The sequence below is a fragment of the Apium graveolens genome, chromosome 8, assembly GCF_009905375.1.
Source record: "Apium graveolens cultivar Ventura chromosome 8, ASM990537v1, whole genome shotgun sequence".
Taxonomy (NCBI): Eukaryota; Viridiplantae; Streptophyta; class Magnoliopsida; order Apiales; family Apiaceae; genus Apium; species Apium graveolens.
The window spans coordinates 25,398,635-25,417,263 of NC_133654.1; the positions used below are offsets into that span (position 1 = coordinate 25,398,635).

General features: G+C 33.9%; 1 protein-coding gene across 1 annotated transcript; it reads right to left on the reverse strand.

Annotated features, from left to right (window-relative positions):
- Positions 1–14,049: 14,049 nt before the first annotated feature.
- On the reverse strand, positions 14,050–14,875 carry LOC141678330 (zinc finger protein ZAT11-like). Its single transcript, XM_074484621.1, has one exon. The coding sequence runs from the start codon at positions 14,831–14,833 to the stop codon at positions 14,258–14,260; it is 576 nt and encodes a 191-aa protein (XP_074340722.1). The 5' UTR covers positions 14,834–14,875; the 3' UTR covers positions 14,050–14,257.
- Between the last annotated feature and the right edge of the window lie 3,754 nt (positions 14,876–18,629).

The window sequence follows — 18,629 nt, forward strand, 5'->3', positions numbered from 1 at the left end:
AAACTCTGAAATTAAATCCGCTGCAAATGCTAACAAATTTAAAAAGGCCAAAGGATCCAAGCAAGTCTGGGTCCTTAAAACTAACCAGTAGTGGTCTTTGTGATTGCAGGGCAACAGAAAAAATATCCTAGTGCTGGACAGTGGATGTTCAGGACATATGACTGGAAATAAAGCCCTGCTATCAGACTTTGTGGAGAAAGCTGACCTAAGAGTTTCTTATGGAGATGGCAACATGAGAAAAACTCTGGGATATGGCAATATCAATCTTGGGAATGTCATCATTGAAACAGTAGTTCTTGTCTCAAGACTTAAACACAACTTGCTAAGTGTGAGTCAAATCTGTGACAGAGGTTATCATGTGGATATCTTTGAAGAACACTGTGAAGTTGTACACAATTCTACAGGCAAAGTGGTTCTGAAAGGATACAGGCATAGTAACATTTATGAAGCCAGACTTTCAACAAGGTTTGATGGTTCTGCAATCTGTCTGTTGAGTAGAGCATCAATTGAAGAAAGATGGAATTGGCACAAAAGACTCTCTCATTTAAATTTCAACAACATAAATGAGCTTGTAAGGAAAGATCTTGTGAGAGGACTGCCAAAATCAGTTTTTGCTCCTGATGGCCTTTCTGATTCATGTCAAAAGGCAAAACAAAGAAAATCTTCATTCAAGGGAAAAACTGAATCTTCAATTCTTGAGCCTTATCACCTACTGCATGTTGATCTATTTGGTCCAGTCAATGTCATGTCTATTGCAAAGAAGAAATATGCTATGGTTATAGTGGATGAGTTCACAAGATACACTTGGGTGTATTTCTTGCACAAGAAGAATGAAACTGCGTCTACTCTAACTGATCATGTCAGACAGGTGGATAAATTGGTCAAAGATTTTGTCAAAATTATAAGAAGTGATAATGGCACTGAGTTCAAGAATTCAATCATGGAAGAGTTCTGCAAAGAGCATGGAATCAAACAGAAATTTTCTGCACCTGGAACTCCACAACAAAATGGAGTTGTAGAAAGAAAGAACATGACTCTCATTGAAGCTGCACGAACTATGCTTGATGAACAAAGCAACCAACCTACTTTTGGGCAGAAGCTGTGCAGACTGCTTGTTTTACACATAATGCTACACTCATAAACAAGCATGGAAAAACACCATATGAGATGGTGAAGAAAAAGAAGCCAAATCTGAAATACTTTCATGTATTTGGATGTAAGTATTTTATTCTTAAGACTCATCCTGAACAACTATCAAAATTTGATCTAAAAGCTGATGACGGAATTTTTGTTGGATATCCACTTTCCACAAAAGCCTTCAGAGTCTACAATTTAAGAACAAGGTTGTCAAGGAATCTATCAATGTATCTTTTGATGATAAGAAGATTACTGGACTTGAAGATTTCAATGATCATGATCAGTTGAGATTTGAAAATGAAAATTTAAATTCTGATTCTGTAAACTCTGATGACTTAAATCCTGATCCTGTAAGTTCTGACGGGTTAAGTTCTGATGTCATTGAAACCGTGTTAACTACTCCAAGGGAAAATGCACCTGTTCAGGAGGTGTAAGCTGAAAATCCTACCACAACTCAAGACTCTCTAGAAGCATCAGAACCTGTCTTTGGCTATTCAAGTTCTGATTCATCAAGTTTTGATGAGCCAAATTCCGATAATTCTGGAAACTCTGATACTTCAAATTCTGAAGGATCCAACTCAAATTCTGAAGTTTCAGAGAGCATAACTACAGGGGGAGCATCATAAAATGCTGATGGAGACAACATGAATCATAGGGGAGGATCCAGTTCTAGAGAACAACTTCCATCTGCAAGGAAGTGGACTAAAGCACATACACCTGACTTAATAATTGGAGATCCTGAAGCAGGTGTCAGAACTAGAACAACAACATCTAATGAATGTCTCTATCATTCTTTTCTATCTCAGACTGAACCAAATAAAGTGGAAGAAGCTCTTCAAGATGCTGATTGGGTGCAAACAATGCAGGAAGAGTTGAATGAATTTGAAAGAAATAAAGTCTAGACCCTAGTGCCAAGACCAAAGAACAGATCCATTGTTGGCACAAAATGGGTGTTCAGAAATAAAACTAACAGTGATGGCATAATTACAAGGAACAAGGTAAGGCTAGTTGCTAAAGGCTACTCTCAACATGAGGGTATTGATTATGATAAAACATTTGCACCAGTTGCTTGGAAGCCATAAGAATTTTTTTGGCTTATGCTGCTCACAAAAAGTTTAAAGTCTTTCAAATAGATGTGAAAAGTGATTTTCTCAATGGAGAATTGGAAGAAGAGGTATATGTTAAACAACCTCTAGGATTTGTAGATTCAAAATTTCCAAATCATGTCTACAGACTTGACAAAGCACTTTATGGCCTTAAGCAAGCTCCAAGAGCATGGTATGAGACTTTAGCTCAATTCCTTCTGGAAAGTGGATTTTACAGAGGTACAATTGATAAAACACTGTTATACCTTAACCATGGAAATGACTTACTTTTGGTACAGATATATGTTGATGATATCATATTTGGTTCTACAAATGCCAAACTCGGTGAAAGGTTTGCAAAGCTAATGCAGTCAAGATATCAAATGAGTATGATGGGAAAACTTAGATATTTTCTGGGACTTCAAGTCAAGCAAAATGAAGAAGGTACTTTCATAAATCAATCAAAGTACACTAGAAATTTACTGAAGAAATTTGGAATGCAAGATTATTGAACTGCATCCACTCCCATGGCTACTGCAACCAAGTTAGATAAAGATACTGGTTCATCAGTAGATATTGAAAGGAATATGTCCTAAGTCCAATCATGTATTAGGATTTAGGAATAACTCTTTATGTAATCTGTTTTGATTTCATTGATTTTAATAAAAGACTTGTTTTATTTTTATTACGGGCTCTATCTATTTAAGTGTTTAAATAAGATATACCATAGTTTAGAGTAAAGCTTTTTATGGATTATGATGAGATCATAATAGTGAGACCTAAAAAGATGATAATCTAAACTTATATAGTTCCTGGTCATAGGATTACTAACTGGTAATTAATAATCCGCAAAGATCGGTACATACTATGCTTGCTTCATTATGAAGGATGTCTGTTCTCATAGACATTTGTGTGGTGACACTATAGCTAGTATGTAGGTGCTTATTATGGAATAAGTTCACTAAACATGACTCGCACAGCTGAACAACTGATGGAGTTCACTCACGTGTCAGCAGTTGTTCACATAGTGATAGTTGTACAGGTATCCTTAGACTTGAGGTCATCATAGTCATCTTGTGTACACTGAACTATGCTTTGGTTTAGTTCTTAGTCTCTAGGGACAATTATTAGGGCTCTACTGGGTATAGGAATTTGTACACGAAGATAGTGTATGATCAATAAATGATCTACCCCTTCCAGTGAAGGAAGCGAATGTTCAAGGCTGATCCACTTATGCTAGTTCAGGAATCTCTGGCCAGAGTGAATGAAATTAGAAAGGAGTTTCTAATTTGCATAGAACTAAGCATAGTAAATGGTAGACAAGTGATTGAATTAGATAGGCTTGACACGAGAACCATGCCTTGTATTTAATCGGGACATTGTAGGGTAGAAGGAGTTTATTGTACGGTAACTATTCACTGAATAGATTCTTGGTATTCTAAGCAGTGAATTCATATTATCCGGATAGTCGCGATATGCTGAGAAGTATCCCTCACGATGTAGAATAAATGTGATTAATTAATTAATCATATTTAATAAATTAGAGAATTTATATAAATAATGATAAAATAGTTTTATTATTATTTATTTCTACTACCGGCTTAATATTGAACCTACAGGGTCACACCATAAAAAGAGAATGATTTAATGGTGGAGAGAATGATTTAATGGTGGAGGAATTAATTAATAATGGCTGATAATTATTTATTTATGAAATAAATAATTAATTGGCAAATTTAATAATTGATTAAATGAGATTTAATTGATTATAAATTAATTAAGAAAAGTTCTTAATATTATTAATTAAGGATTTAATTTTTGAAAATTAAATTAAGAGAGAGAATTAATTCTAAAGTGTTTAGAAAAAGGATTAATAATTAAAAGGTATTTTAATTATTAATGAGAATAATAAATGGGATAATAATAATATTATTTATGGGAAAATTTCAGCTGAAAATTTTGCCTATAAATACACTATTATAAACCCTATTTTTATTCCAACCCGAGAACCCCAAAACCCAAAAAGTTTGAAAAACCCAATTCTCTTCACCTCCTTCCTCCTCCTTAACATCGTTTTCTTGGTGGATACCAGTGGAGTGCTTCACACTTGAGGAGCAACTGCTAAGGATCTCTGATCGTTGTCTCCGAATTATTTTAAAGGTTAGATTAGATCCCTATATTTTTACCACGATTTATATGCTATTATTTGGATTTTATATGTGTAAAAGTGTTTTGCCTTGCCCCGCTGCGTTTAAAATCCAACAGATATTACTAACTACAGAGGTATGATTGGCTCTTTACTCTATTTAACTGCAAGTAGACCTGATATCATATATGCTACCTGTCTTTATGCAAGATTTCAGGCTAATCCAAGAGAACCTCATTTAATAGTTGTGAAAAGAATTTTCAAGTACCTCAAGGGTACAACTGATCTAGGATTGTGGTATCCTAGAGAATGTGATTTTAAGCTAATAGGTTACTCAGATGCAGATTTTGCAGAATGCAAAATAGACGGGAAAATCACAAGTGGAAGCTGCCAATTTCTTGGAGGCAGATTGGTTTCTTGGTTTAACAAGAAACATAAATCAATTTCCACATTACTGCAGAAGCAGAATATATTACTGCAGGAAGCTGTTGTGCACAGATTTTTTGGATGAAGAATCAGTTACTGGATTATGGGTTAGAATTTTCTAAAATACCTATTTACTGTGATAATCAAAGTGCTATTGCTATGACAGGTAATCCAGTTCAACACTCAATGACAAAGCACATCAATATTAGGTAACATTTCATAAGGGAACATGTGATGGAAGGTACAGTAGAATTACATTTTGTTCCAACAGATCAACACCTAGCAGATATCTTCACAAAACCACTATGTGAAGCTACTTTTACAAGACTGGTAAATAAAATTGGAATGGTTTCAGGTTCTTTCTCTAAATCTACTTAGTTTTTTTCTCATGCATCAGACTTTATGATCAGTGTTTACAGATTGTCTCATCTTCATGTAATCTGTGCTTAAATTGTTATACATTAAATGTTGATTGTTATCTGATGTGGATCTATATACTCTGATAGTGATTTGAATGTTTTGTGACTATTCAATCCAATGAGGATTACTGTGCTAGAAGCTGACCTAGTAGTCTTTAACATACTAGAAATCCCATGTTTGAATTAGCTGTTTATGTGGAAATTCATTAACACAAGCAAATTCTGATGTTGAGCTTAGTCAAATTTACTTTGTGTATCTTATTACTAAGTCACAAACTAGATTCTTGTTTCTTATCTAGTAAAATTATGATGTCAGTAAATCTAAGAATGAACCACATGCTTGATAAGCCTCACTTATCTAAAGGAAAGAAAAGAAAAGATAATTGAAGTCAGGTACTCTTTTGAGATCTAGAGTAAAAATGTGGAAGGGAAGACCCAAGTGCATTGCTGTTATTAAGTTATATGCATTAAAAAAGCAAACAAATTTTTCTTGATGACTTTTCACATTCTCTGATTATTGGAGAAATACTCTGATAATAGCATAAATTCTGATAGCAGTTGTGACTCACTTACACTGAGAAGCCACCGTAAAAAGGAATTTCAAAAGATGCATAAAATGAGCACAAACAGTTGAGGTGGACTTTTGTATAAATTCATTCTATAGTAGACTTCATTATTAATGACAGATTTTAAGCACTTTTCTTAGTTATGCTTTATTTCTAAGATATACTGAAGTTTATTAGACTTTAATCTTTATCTGATATTCTGCTAATGCACACACTATCACTCCATATGAATGATGAAAATTACTGTGGTGATTAAGTTGTTTTAGATAAACAGTTAAGTGTCATATGCATAAATTCCGAGGACAAGTTCTGATGGAAGTTTTGATGATTAAACTCTGAAGAAATAAGTCAGTATTTGTATGAAGAATCACAGATACAAACATTCACTTTTTGAGTACAGAAGCCATGTTCTGATGACTGTTAAAGTATGATAATAGTCAAGTTCTGATATTAAATTCTGATGGAACCTCTGATGCTTACGTGGCATTATTTATTTACTTGACTTATTTATGGTAAATACTGTAACGGACATATTTTATCAGAATATAATTAAGTGAGATAAAAACACTCATAATCATTTAGTTAGTGGGAAACGTGTTTTACTTGAAACACTGCATGTGCACATTTATTACTGCTTAATACCCGTGCCCACTAATACTATTTTGACTAATGATATACTGCCAGGTGTCTAAAGTCTGTTCTGCTTCAATCATAACAGTTGTCAAAAAAAGAGTATATATATGGGAGTTAAAAGATTTTATAATCTTTTACCTACTTTTTTTTCTCTAATCTCTCTTATTCTCTCTCTCTCTAATATTCTCTGAAGCTTTTTCTTACAGAACTTATATCAAACACCTTGTGCACACTCGATTTTCTCCCTTATTTCTTACAGAAATGGCACTAAAAGCCATTGTTTTCAATGGAGCTAAGTTTGTTCCCAACAACTACTTGGCTATTCTTAGCAAGGGTGAAGCTCCATCAGAACTTCACTTCATTCAGGACTTTCTTGCTAACTCTGAGATTGGGAATACTTTGACTCAACCAGAAGCAATATCTGGAATTCAAGTGCCGGAGTTTTGGAGAAGTGGCATATATGATGATGGTGGTGCTCATGGGTCCCCAAGTATTATCTTTTTAACAGGGGAGGATGCCCATGTGGTGACTTTGGCCACAGTTCGACAAACACTCCATCTGCCAGAAAATTGCACATATTGAACAGTTGAGGAGCCAGCTCTTCAACAGCTAATGGTCAATCTGGGCTATGAGAAAACTTTGGAAAAGATGGGACAGTTGAAGAGACCCAATATAAGGAGGGAATGGAGTTTCTTCTTTGACTGCATCACCAGAACTTTTGCAAACAAATGTTCAAACTTTGATGCAATCCCAATTCTCAGTCAACAAATCGGGTATGCTCTCATTAATCAAACTTATTTTGATTATACAAGTGGTATTTTAGGATTTATTGGGGATATGATGACAGAAGATAGAAATACAGTTTACTTTGCTAGATTCTGTCAGCTTATTTATAGTTTTTGTTGCTCTGATGCACCCCAACTAGCAAGTGAGTTAATTGAACCATTTAAACTTGCTAAGAGAGCCTTTACTGACTTATTATCTACTGATAATAAGAAGACTGTTTTGAGACCCCTCCAAATTCCTATATCTGTCAAACAAGTCTTGGTAAATTTTGATCCAGCCACCTATGCTGCCTTATATCCTGATGTCCAACCAACCCAACCTCCATCAGCACCTCCAACAACTACACAACCAATCACCTCTCAACCTCAACCAACTCAACCTACAATCAGAACTTACTTCCAACCATCAGCTCAATCTTCACAACAACAACCATCAGCACCTACCATCAGACCTTCATCTTCCAGGACAAAAAGGGCAAAGTCTGTTCCTCAACCTCAACCAAAAAAAAGAAAGATGATTCTAAGGGATGAATCTGATAGTGGAAAGGAGGCACAGGTTCATGCATCAGAACCTGTGATTGTGGAAGCTGAAAATATGATTTTTCAGAAAGAAGTAGAAGCTGAAGGGTCAACCCATCAGATAAATGCTGAAGCTCAAAGTTCTGATACTTTGAAGAGGAAAATAACTGTAAGTTCTGATGATAAAGCAACTCCTTCACTGTCAAGGAGATTAAAGAAAATGAGAGCAAAAAGGCACATGGCTAAGCCTCCATCTGAGGATACTACAGAAGCTGAGGAAGCGGATCAGGAATCTCTGATCTTATTAGAACCTGTTATAATTGAAGCTTTGCCATCCCCTACTCAAGCTCAAGACACTATGCTAACACCTCCTGTCTATCCTATTAAAGCTACAGATGATGCTAAAGAATAAGGCACAAATTATGAAATAGATATTCGCAATCTGACTATACCAACTGTTCTTTATTTGGAAGCTCCTACAGCAGCTCAGCCATCTCAAGTCAATCCAATCTTAAATGCTGAGATACCATCTACACCAACAACACCAATTCTGGAGATAAATTCTGATGCTCAGAATTTAGATGAGGTTGTTCCAAAATCTCCAATTGCCTCACACACTCTAGTGCTGTCAGAACATAATGAGTCTTCTTCAAGTTCTGCAGACATTGTTTCTGTTGATACTCCAGCTCCCATTCTAGGAAAGGAGGCACTAATTGAGAAGTTTGTTGAGCAAGCTGCTCCTATTCCTTGGGAAGATACTCACAGAGGTGTGGAGTGGACCAAGAAGTGGAATGAAACTGATTTCATTCCAAGATCCAAAGTATTAACAGACCATATTGGTAAAGCTGATGAGTTGCTCACAAATTCTGATTTCAAGACACAACTCAAAGTCACAGCTCTGTGTACCAAAAATCTTCAAGGTCTACACTCTGCTACTCAAGAAAAGGTTGACAAACTTCTAGCAAAATCTGAAAAGCTGGATATGGAGACCAAACTTGATAAAAAGAGGTTTATCAGACCTATTTATGAGAAAGTTGAAGCCATTGAGAAGATTCAAGAGAAGCAACATGCCCAAATTACGGAGGTCCTACAAAATCAAGCTTCTCAAAAAGCTCAATCGGATGAAATCCAATCTTCTCTCTCTCCTACTACCTGATGATGCCAAAAAGGGGGGAGAAGATAGTTAAGTCCAAATACTCTAATGATCAAGTACTGAAGAAGAAAGATGATGAAGCTGATGACCAGGGATACCCTAGCAAGGGCAGAGGTCAAGTTCAAGGTAAAGAGCATAGCAACAAGGTTTCTTATAGGAAACTAATTACTGATGCAAGCAGATCTTCTATTCAAAAGAAGACAAGTTCTGAAGCTGCTAAAACTCAAAATCTGATAGCAAGTGCTGATAATCAAAATCTGATATCAAGTTATGATGAGCAAAATCTGATGACAAAGCCTGATGTTCTGATACAAGGTGGAAGTCAAGACTCTCAAAAGTTTATGCAAACTCTGAATCTCAAGGGAAAGCAGACTATTGTCTACTACAAAGATCCCAAGATTCAGACACTTGATGAGGAAATTGCTAGAAGACTATTTCTGAAGCATAATCCAGGAATGGATTTAGAAAATCTCAAAAAGAAAGAAGCTAAATTTAAAGCTGAAAAGACAAATCTAAAGCCAAAAGTTTCTGTTGTAAAGAAACCTCCAAGGCCTAAGGTAAAAGACATTGTGATGAAGGAGAAGTCAAATACTGAGGCATCAAAGCCCAAAACAAGATCACAATCTGAGATTGATCCCAAAGACAATGGGAAGGGAAAAGTTGATGAACCAACCAAGCCACTAGAGATGAAAATTCCTCAAATCCTGATAAAACCAGTGTGCAAAATGCTTTAAGTTACTGCTGATACTCTTGCTGAAGATGAAGATTTTCAAACTCTGAAAAGAAGGAAGATTTCTGAAGAATCAAAGACAAGCTCTGACAAAGCTCAAGTTGTTCAGCGTAAAGAACTTCAAGCTACTACGGAAACAACGAGTTCTGATAAAGTCATCAAGACATCAACCTCTAACAGTGCTCAAGTTGATTTAGACAAGATGGAAGTAGCTGATAAAAAGAAACTTCAGTGGAAAAATGTCAAACCATCAGATCCAAAGAAAAGCCAATTGCTGTATACTTTCATGACTATTGGGTTAATTGCTAGAGAACCAAGAGACAGGGTTGGGCTAGGTTTTGATGAAGCTAAGATCAAGACAGGAGTTGAAGTTGCTACTAGAGATCTATTTATGTTGACTGATAGACCTCTTGAAGAAGTTACACAGAAACACCTTGATAAGGTTATCTCTGTTCAAGTGGTACTGGATGCTCACGACAAGCATAATGTCAAGGAAAATCTGGAGCTATTTCTTGAAGATGGAAGTACATATCAGATGTCAGAATCAGACGTGCTAAACAAATCACCGAAAGAACTTCAATTCTTTCATTACCTTTTAGAATTAAAGTCTGATATTACCAAGAGATGGTTAAATTTCATATTGAAGACCATAAGAGATAAAGTTAGAATTTCTGGTTCAAGGGTTACATAATTCATTCCTAACATAGTTGAAGATGATGGAAGTGAAATTCCAATGAAGAAGGATTCTGCTAAACTTGAAGTGATCCTGAAAGAGAAATGTCTATGCTACAATGAAGATTCTTCTCACCCAAGGGTAATAAGACTGGATGATGGTTTCGAAAGAAACCATATCTCTGCTCTAAGGACTGCAATCTACCAGATTGGAAGTCATAATGAAGAGATGAAGCAAGTCAAGACTACAATAGCTCAAGTCCTGAGGAATAAAGAAGAAAAACTGATATCAAACTTTGTCAAGAATCACTTTGGATTCAGATTGACTCAGTGAGATTGATAAAAGCTATAAGGACTGTAAGTTGTAGTTAGTTATCTAGTTAGACTCTTATTACATTTGAACTTAAATGTTTTTGACATCATCAAATCTATTAACTTGTATATTTTGTATAATTTACAAGTTGGGGGAGATTGTTAGATATATTTGAGATGTCATGTCTAATGTGATTTGTGTTTAGTTTTCAGGACTTAACAACAGGACAAATCAGGACTTACTAAAATCAGGACTTAATGGACGTCAGAACTTAATATCAAGGTCATATCAGAACTTAAGTGCAGGAAAACTTTTAGTTAAGGAAGGAAGCTGATTTACAGAAGAAGATCGAGACTAAAACAAAAGAAGATATGCATGGAAAGAGTTAGAAGACTGGAAGACTTGTAGAAGATATCTGATTGATATATTTTAGGAGACAAAATTGTATTCCATATCAATTAGAAGTTATCTTGTAACTGTGTGCTATATAAACACAGAATTAGGGTTTACACTATATGTGCTATCATTATCGAGAAGATTATACATTGTAACCTAGCAGCTCTTAGTGATATTTGTTCATCACTGAGAGAGAACAATAATTCTTATTGTAACAGAGTTTATTCAATATACTTGATATTTGTTATATACTTGTGTTAAATCGATTTGATTGTATAAATACTGTATTCAACCTCCTTCTACAGTGTTGTGTGACCTAACAGATAGAGATACAATTCGTTTCACAAAATAAAACTAATATGTTAGATTTCTATACCAAGTAAAACAATGCAAAACTAGAATTATAGTGGAAAATTTCATAACTGATTCGATTCCTTTTAACCACATAACTATTTTTTGCAAGTACCAATTTAATATTGATATTAATATATTAATTTTAATTCATGTTTCGCCCGTATTATGAATAATTCTCTACACATTTTAATTCGATATTTTTAATCTCAGGGCCGTGTTTAGCACCCCTAAAAAAAGCAAAAAGGAACATAACCTCCGATATGATAAACAGAATAAAACCATACAACTCCTAGAAGCATTCCTTTATAGAGCAGGTCAGATAGAAGGATAGAAAGAAGAGACTTTATAGATATCCTCTCGGGACAAAGCTTCACTCTCACTCTCTGACGAGCAACGATAGATGAAAGAGTTAAAGACATTACTTTCAAATTCGATTCCCAAGTACCAAAAAAAGGGCTAGGGCTCATAAACCCTTTCTTTCATTCATCAATAGGGCTCTGGTCGGTCGCTTTTCTGCGTCCAAGATCAGAACGAGCTTGCCGGCGGAAAAATTTGTAATAAAAGAAATCAGTAAAAAAGTCCCTAGATGGTCATACAAACTTATTACCGAATTGGAATTCCTGTCGGGCGCAGCTCATGAAGGCCTACCATTGGATTATCATATACGTTCAAGAAAAAGGGATCGTGTAATAATTTATAGGCCTACTAAACGTAGTCGCAAAGCAAGTGTCAAAAACTGGATGTCTATTAGAGACTATTCGGAAGAATCAGATTTTCGTCGAGAATTTATCAAAGGTTCTATGCGGGTTCAAAGGCGTAAAACTGTTATTTCGAAATTTTTTCAAGCAAATGCGCCGTCATTCTTCTTAGTCCACCGAGGGGGCTAACCAGATAGATGGTGGGTCTATGCAAAAGAAGAATATGAGCTAGATTTTCATCCCCTTTCAGTTCCTTATCCTTAGAACAGTAGGGTTTGAAGCTGGTTATCAACTATCTATACTAATAAGGAAACCATGTTTAGGTCCTAAATATTGGTACTCACTATAACATTATACAACTATTTTTAAAATTTTATGTTAGATATATTTGTGATGTCATGTCTAATCTGTTGTGTTTAGTTTCAGAACTTAATATCAGGACTTAATGGAAATCAGAACTTACTGAAGTCAGAACTTATATCAGAACTTAAGGCCGTCAGGATTAATATCAGGACTTAAGTTCGGGTACTTCAGATAAGGAATGCAGCTGATTTACAGGAGAGGATCTGGACTAAAACAAAAGAAGATATGCATGAAGAGTTGGACAACTAGAAGACTTGTAGAAGATAATATCTGATTGATATATTTTAGGAGACAAAATTGTATTCCATATCAATTAGAAGATATCTTGTAACTGTGTACTATATAAACACAGTTTTGGGTTTACACCATATGTGTTATCATTCACGAGAATATTATTCATTGTAACCTAGCAGCTCTTAGTGATATTGTTCATCATTGAGAGAGTAGTTTAACCTACTTTGTAACAGAGCTTATTATATTGAATAAACTTGATTACTGTTACATACTTGTGTTCTAAATTGATTTGATTATATAAACACTATATTCAACCCCCTTCTATAGTGTTGTGTGACCTAACATTTTATGTAATAAAATCTCAACCGATAAAAATTAACTTCTACTCTCTGTAAATTTTATTTCCCTTCAATTTTTATTTGTTGCTAAACATCCAAGCGTCAGTTTACTTTAAAATAATCGTATTAGTAAGTTAACATGTCATATTTATATACGTAAATAATTAGGTGCATGCATAATTAGAACTATACGCTGAAATTTTAGAGTTACACTTAACTTCGATTTTTTAACTACATATTTTAACAACATTTTATATATTATATTTAGCTTTGTATTTTGCACGGATTATGAGTTTCAGTTTTATGCAAATAATAATGTGATACTATTATTTTTAATTTCGGACCCGTGCTTCGCACATGTTACCAACTAATAATATATATAAAACGCTAGATGAAGTATTATTTCAGGACCATAACGGTATGATGTAGCATGTAGCGTTTTGGCTATTAAAAATTAAAAAAAAAAGCTAAAGCACACTACGCTACAAAATGTAGCGTGCGGCTTTGAAATTATTTAAAAATACAAAACGATATATCCAGTGACCGTTTGGGCTCGCTGTAGTGTCTTGAAATGACATTTTATATTATAATTTTCAAAATTGAAATTTTGGATAATTTTTATCCCAAATTATATTTAGGATCCACATATTTTTGATCAAGGGCAGTTTATATGATCCCTTTTGTCCTTTCACCATATTTTTACTTCGAAAATTAAATAACAGCTCTGGAACCGTTACTCTCTCTTATTATTTTAAAATGTAAATAAAAATCTTTTAGACTTGATTTTTCCTTTATTGTCTAGATGAATTATGTATGACTTTTGTCCTTACTGGCAGCGTTTGATGTATGTGGGCATATACATTTGCAGCCAAATTCAACTCAATTAGAAAGCTTTGTTTTGTCCTCTTAATTACATTTTGACAAACCTTAACTTATTTTTAAAAAAATTCATATGAAAATACGAAGAACATTATCAATTGTCTGATTAATCGCAAACGTTACAAGTACGTGAGCTTTACATAGCATTATTATCAATCTTTAAGACTTTAACTACTCACAACAAAAGGTCAAAAGGAATAGAATAATCTGTATCATACAATAGAAACTCAAGAATACAAGTGCATACATAACCCGACTTAATAAGTCTTTTTTCTGTAATTAAACAAATCATCATGATCATCAAATTCTGTCGTATGTACAATAACATTCATAAAACAAAGATTGAAATAATCTAAACCCTACACCATATATGAATGAGAGGTAGTATGAACATGAACTATCTTCTATATATCACAATAAATAATTAGCCGCCGGAGTTATCGTTAAGTTACCGGTTCTCATATTCTCGATCTCAAGCTCAAACTCGATATCATTTTCTAAAGGTGTCAAATTCAGATCCAAACCCATTACTCTTCTACTATTTGACTTCTTCACAACCGGGATAACAACTCTATTAATAGAAGGAAGATCATGACTCATTTTCTCATTCACGGCAGCGCCATCTCCACCTCTATGCCTCCTCATATGACCTCCTAATGCTTGCCCTATAGCGAACTCTAGACCACAAATAGAGCACTCATGAACTTTAGGTTTAGGCGGTGATAACTCCTCTTGTGCATGATCATTCAAGTTATCAAGTCCCATAAGTCTAGGCTTCTTGTGACTTGCACGGTGACCACCTAGTGCTTGAAATGATGTGAATTGCCGGTTACATGTTTTGCACTCGAAAACACGCGCTGTCGTCGGTGAATTATCGATCATTATGTTGCCGCGAGAGAGTAAAATCAAGTAGTTGGCCATGTTTGTTATGCTTTCGTTGAAATGATCATTAGCTTCCCTATCTCTCTTCATGGAGAAATAAACCATGATGTTTTAGGGTTTTTTTATGAATACTAAATGTAAATATGAATGAATGAGAAAGTGTTTTTTGGGAAGAAACCAAGCCAGGTCTATTTATAGGGTTGGGATGCTTAGAAGTGAGACTCAAGTTGGAAAATTATTGTTGGTTAGGAGAATATTACCAAAATGCCCTTGATTGTTTTGAATTAAAGAAAGGAAGTTTTGTTGGCGATTTCGTAAATTGAATGCCCGAGCATCACTAGTAGCAAGCCATCCGTCATGGACGACGTAGGGGTGACAATTTGGGTGTTAAGTCACAGATCGACTTTGATTGATTGTGTATGTGAAGGGTCGAGTCGTGGCTCGTGACTCTACTTTCTTCTTCATATTAGTGTCATTGTTCTGGATATATCTAATCTTCTACTTGCAAGTTAGAAAAGTAGTACGAGCTAGCTAGTTATATGAACCCTTTTATTAATGACTTCAAGTTTCAACAACAAGATGCTTGCTTCTCCATGTATTTATGTGAAATGCAATTCTCCAAGTCATTTATGCTATTATTACATGTATTTTATTTTATGCATGTATTTTATGTATTTATACATATATTTTATGTATTTTATGTCTAAAAACATGTAGATAGAAGATAAAATATATGATATCAACTAAACAAGAATGAAAATTGAAAATATACATTATTTGAAAACTTTAGGGTTAGTCTATAGGTTAAATATAAATATATGAGTTTTTTTTTTGGCAAGATAAATATATGAGTTAAGTTCTATCGTACAATACACCAGAAACTGAATTAGACAACACCACTTACACAATGGTTGATCAAAAAACTGTTGTCCCCAATCATCAGACAACGGTGAACGATTCGTTGACTGAAAAGCATTGTGCGACTTCCCTTCACACAATGGTGATTCAACTTTTTCCAAAGTGTTGTCTACATAGTATCAGTGTGCTCCAATGAGACAATGGTTATAGTTCAGCTTATTGTGTGACTTCTCTTACACAAGTTGTTTTTAGGTCATAATAAACCATTGTGCTCACTTTGCATTTAGACAACTAATTGTCATGACTGTTGTGCAAGTTAGACAACGGTGGCTCAGAACACATGTGTTCATGTATTTTAGACAATGGTGCTGAAAAACCATTGTTAGAAACAAAACATATAGACAATTGTTTATCACCTCTGTTGATTAAACTAATTATTAATACTAGGAAAACTAATTCATGACACATCTGACAACGGTTTCCGCCAATAAACAATGTATGCATTCTATCGCACAACAGAGCTCACCAAAACCGCTGTCTGAATTTATGTCTCAATTTAAACTAATGACGTTTCTTTTTGAATTATTTTTACTGTAAATTTTATTTATATAATACTAAAAAAAGTCACATTTTCTTTATCGTTGGATTATGAATAGACTATTCTGAGCGGTTGATTTACAAAAAATTAAAATTTTAAATTCCCCCTCTATTTTATTTGGATTCCCGCCTGAATTTTTAAAAAAAATTTAAAATTTTTTTGAAGGTGATTTAGGTTTGGAAGAATGATTTTCTAAAATATAAGACAATAGTTTTAAAATTAAACCATTGTACGAAAGTGTACAAACAAGCCTTTTTTTAGGAAACTATTGTGTCATGACATCAACCTTTTTGAAAAAATATAAGACAACGGTTTGGACGAAAATCCATTGTAAGAACCTGTACAAACAAGTCTTTTTCGTTCAAACCATTGTCTATGGACATCAACTTTCTAGACAATCCCAAAGACTTGAATGGGACTTGAATCGTTACCGTACGCTTTCAAAATGTGCTACAAGAGAAGTGATTGACATGTAAATACTCACATTATCAAACACATGTTTAAATATTACTAAGGTTATACGAAATAAATAGCTTATATTTTTTCGTTATAATATGTTGTATCGTAATCATATACTTACGTAGATCCCGTCATTACTTTCGAAATATAGTCGATAACTATACATATGAAAGATTCGGTACTTGTTAAGTTTACAATATTACATGAAGACACCATATGAGTAAAGAAAAGTGAAACGAGCCATTTAATGTCGATCCAGTTGAATATTTCATTTTTCCTTAATTTAATTCGATATAGGGGTTTAAAATTTGGAAGAATGATTTTCTAAAATATAAGACAACAGTTTTCAAATTAAACCATTGTACGAAAGTGTACAAACAAGCCTTTTTTAGGAAACCATTGTGTCATGATATCAACCTTTTCGACAAAATATAAGACAACGGTTTGGGCGAAAATCCATTGTAAGAACCTGTACAAACAAGTCTTTTTCGTCCAAACCATTGTCTATTGACATCAAATTTCTTGACAATCCCAAAGACTTGAATGAGACTTGAATCGATACCGTACGCTTTCAAAATGTGCTACAAGAGAAGTGATTGGCATGTAAAAACTCACATTATCAAACACATGTTTAAAAATCACTAAGGTTATACGAAATAAATAACTTATATTTTTTCGTTATAATATGTTGTATCGTAATCATATAGGTACATAGATCCCGTCATTACTTTCGAAATATAGTTGATAACTATACATATGAATGATTCAGGACTTGTTAAGTTTACAATATTACATAGAGACACCGTATGAGTAAAGAAAAGTGAAACGAGCTATTTAATGTCGATCCATTTGAATATTTCGTTTTTTCTTAATTTAATTCGATATAGGGGTTTAAAATTTGGAAGAATAATTTTCTAAAATATAAGACACCAGTTTTAAAATTAAACCATTGTACGAAAGTGTACAAACAAGCCTTTTTTAGGAAGCCATTGTGTCATGACATCAACCTTTTCGACAAAATATAAGACAACGGTTTGGGAGAAAATCCATTGTAAGAACTTGTACAAACAAGTCTTTTTCGTTCAAACTATTGTCTATTGACATCAACTTTCTTGACAATCCCAAAGACTTGAATGGGACTTGAATCGATACCGTACGCTTTCAAAATGTGCTACAAGAGAAGTGATTGGCATGTAAAAACTCACATTATCAAACACATGTTTAAATATCACTAAGGTTATATAAAATAAATAACTTATATTTTTTCGTTATAATGTGTTGTATCGTAATCATATACGTACGTAGATACCGTCATTACTTTTGAAATATAGTCGATAACTATACTAATGAAAGATCCAGGACTTGTTTAGTTTACAATATTACATAGAGACACCGTATGAGTAAAGAAAAGTGAAACGAGCCATTTAATGTCGATCTATTTGAATATTTTATATTTTCTTAATTAATTCGATATAGGGGTTTAAAATTTGGAAGAATGATTTTCTAAAATATAAGACAACCATTTTAAAATTAAACCATTGTACAAAAGTGTACAAACAAGCCTTTTTTCAGGAAACCAATGTGTCATGACATCAACATTTTTGATAAAATATAAGACAACGGTTTGGGCAAAAATCCATTGTAAGAACCTGTATATACAAGTCTTTTTCATTCAAACCATTGTATATTGACATCATATTTCTTGAAAATCCCAAAGACTTGAATGAGACTTGAATCGATACTGTACGCTTTCAAAATGTGCTACAAGAGAAGTGATTGGCATGTAAAAACTCACATTATCAAATACATGTTTAAATATCAATAAGGTTATACGAAATAAATAGCTTATATTTTTTCGTTATAATATGTTGTATCGTAATCATATACGTACGTAGATCCCGTTATTACTTTCGAAATATAGTCGATAACTATACATATGAAAGATTCGGGACTTGTTAAGTTTACAATATTACATAAAGTCACCAT

Excerpts from the sequence above, each read along its gene's own strand:
- LOC141678330 (XM_074484621.1), bottom strand. The coding sequence starts at position 14,833 with ATGGTTTATTTCTCCATGAAGAGAGATAGGGAAGCTAATGATCATTTC.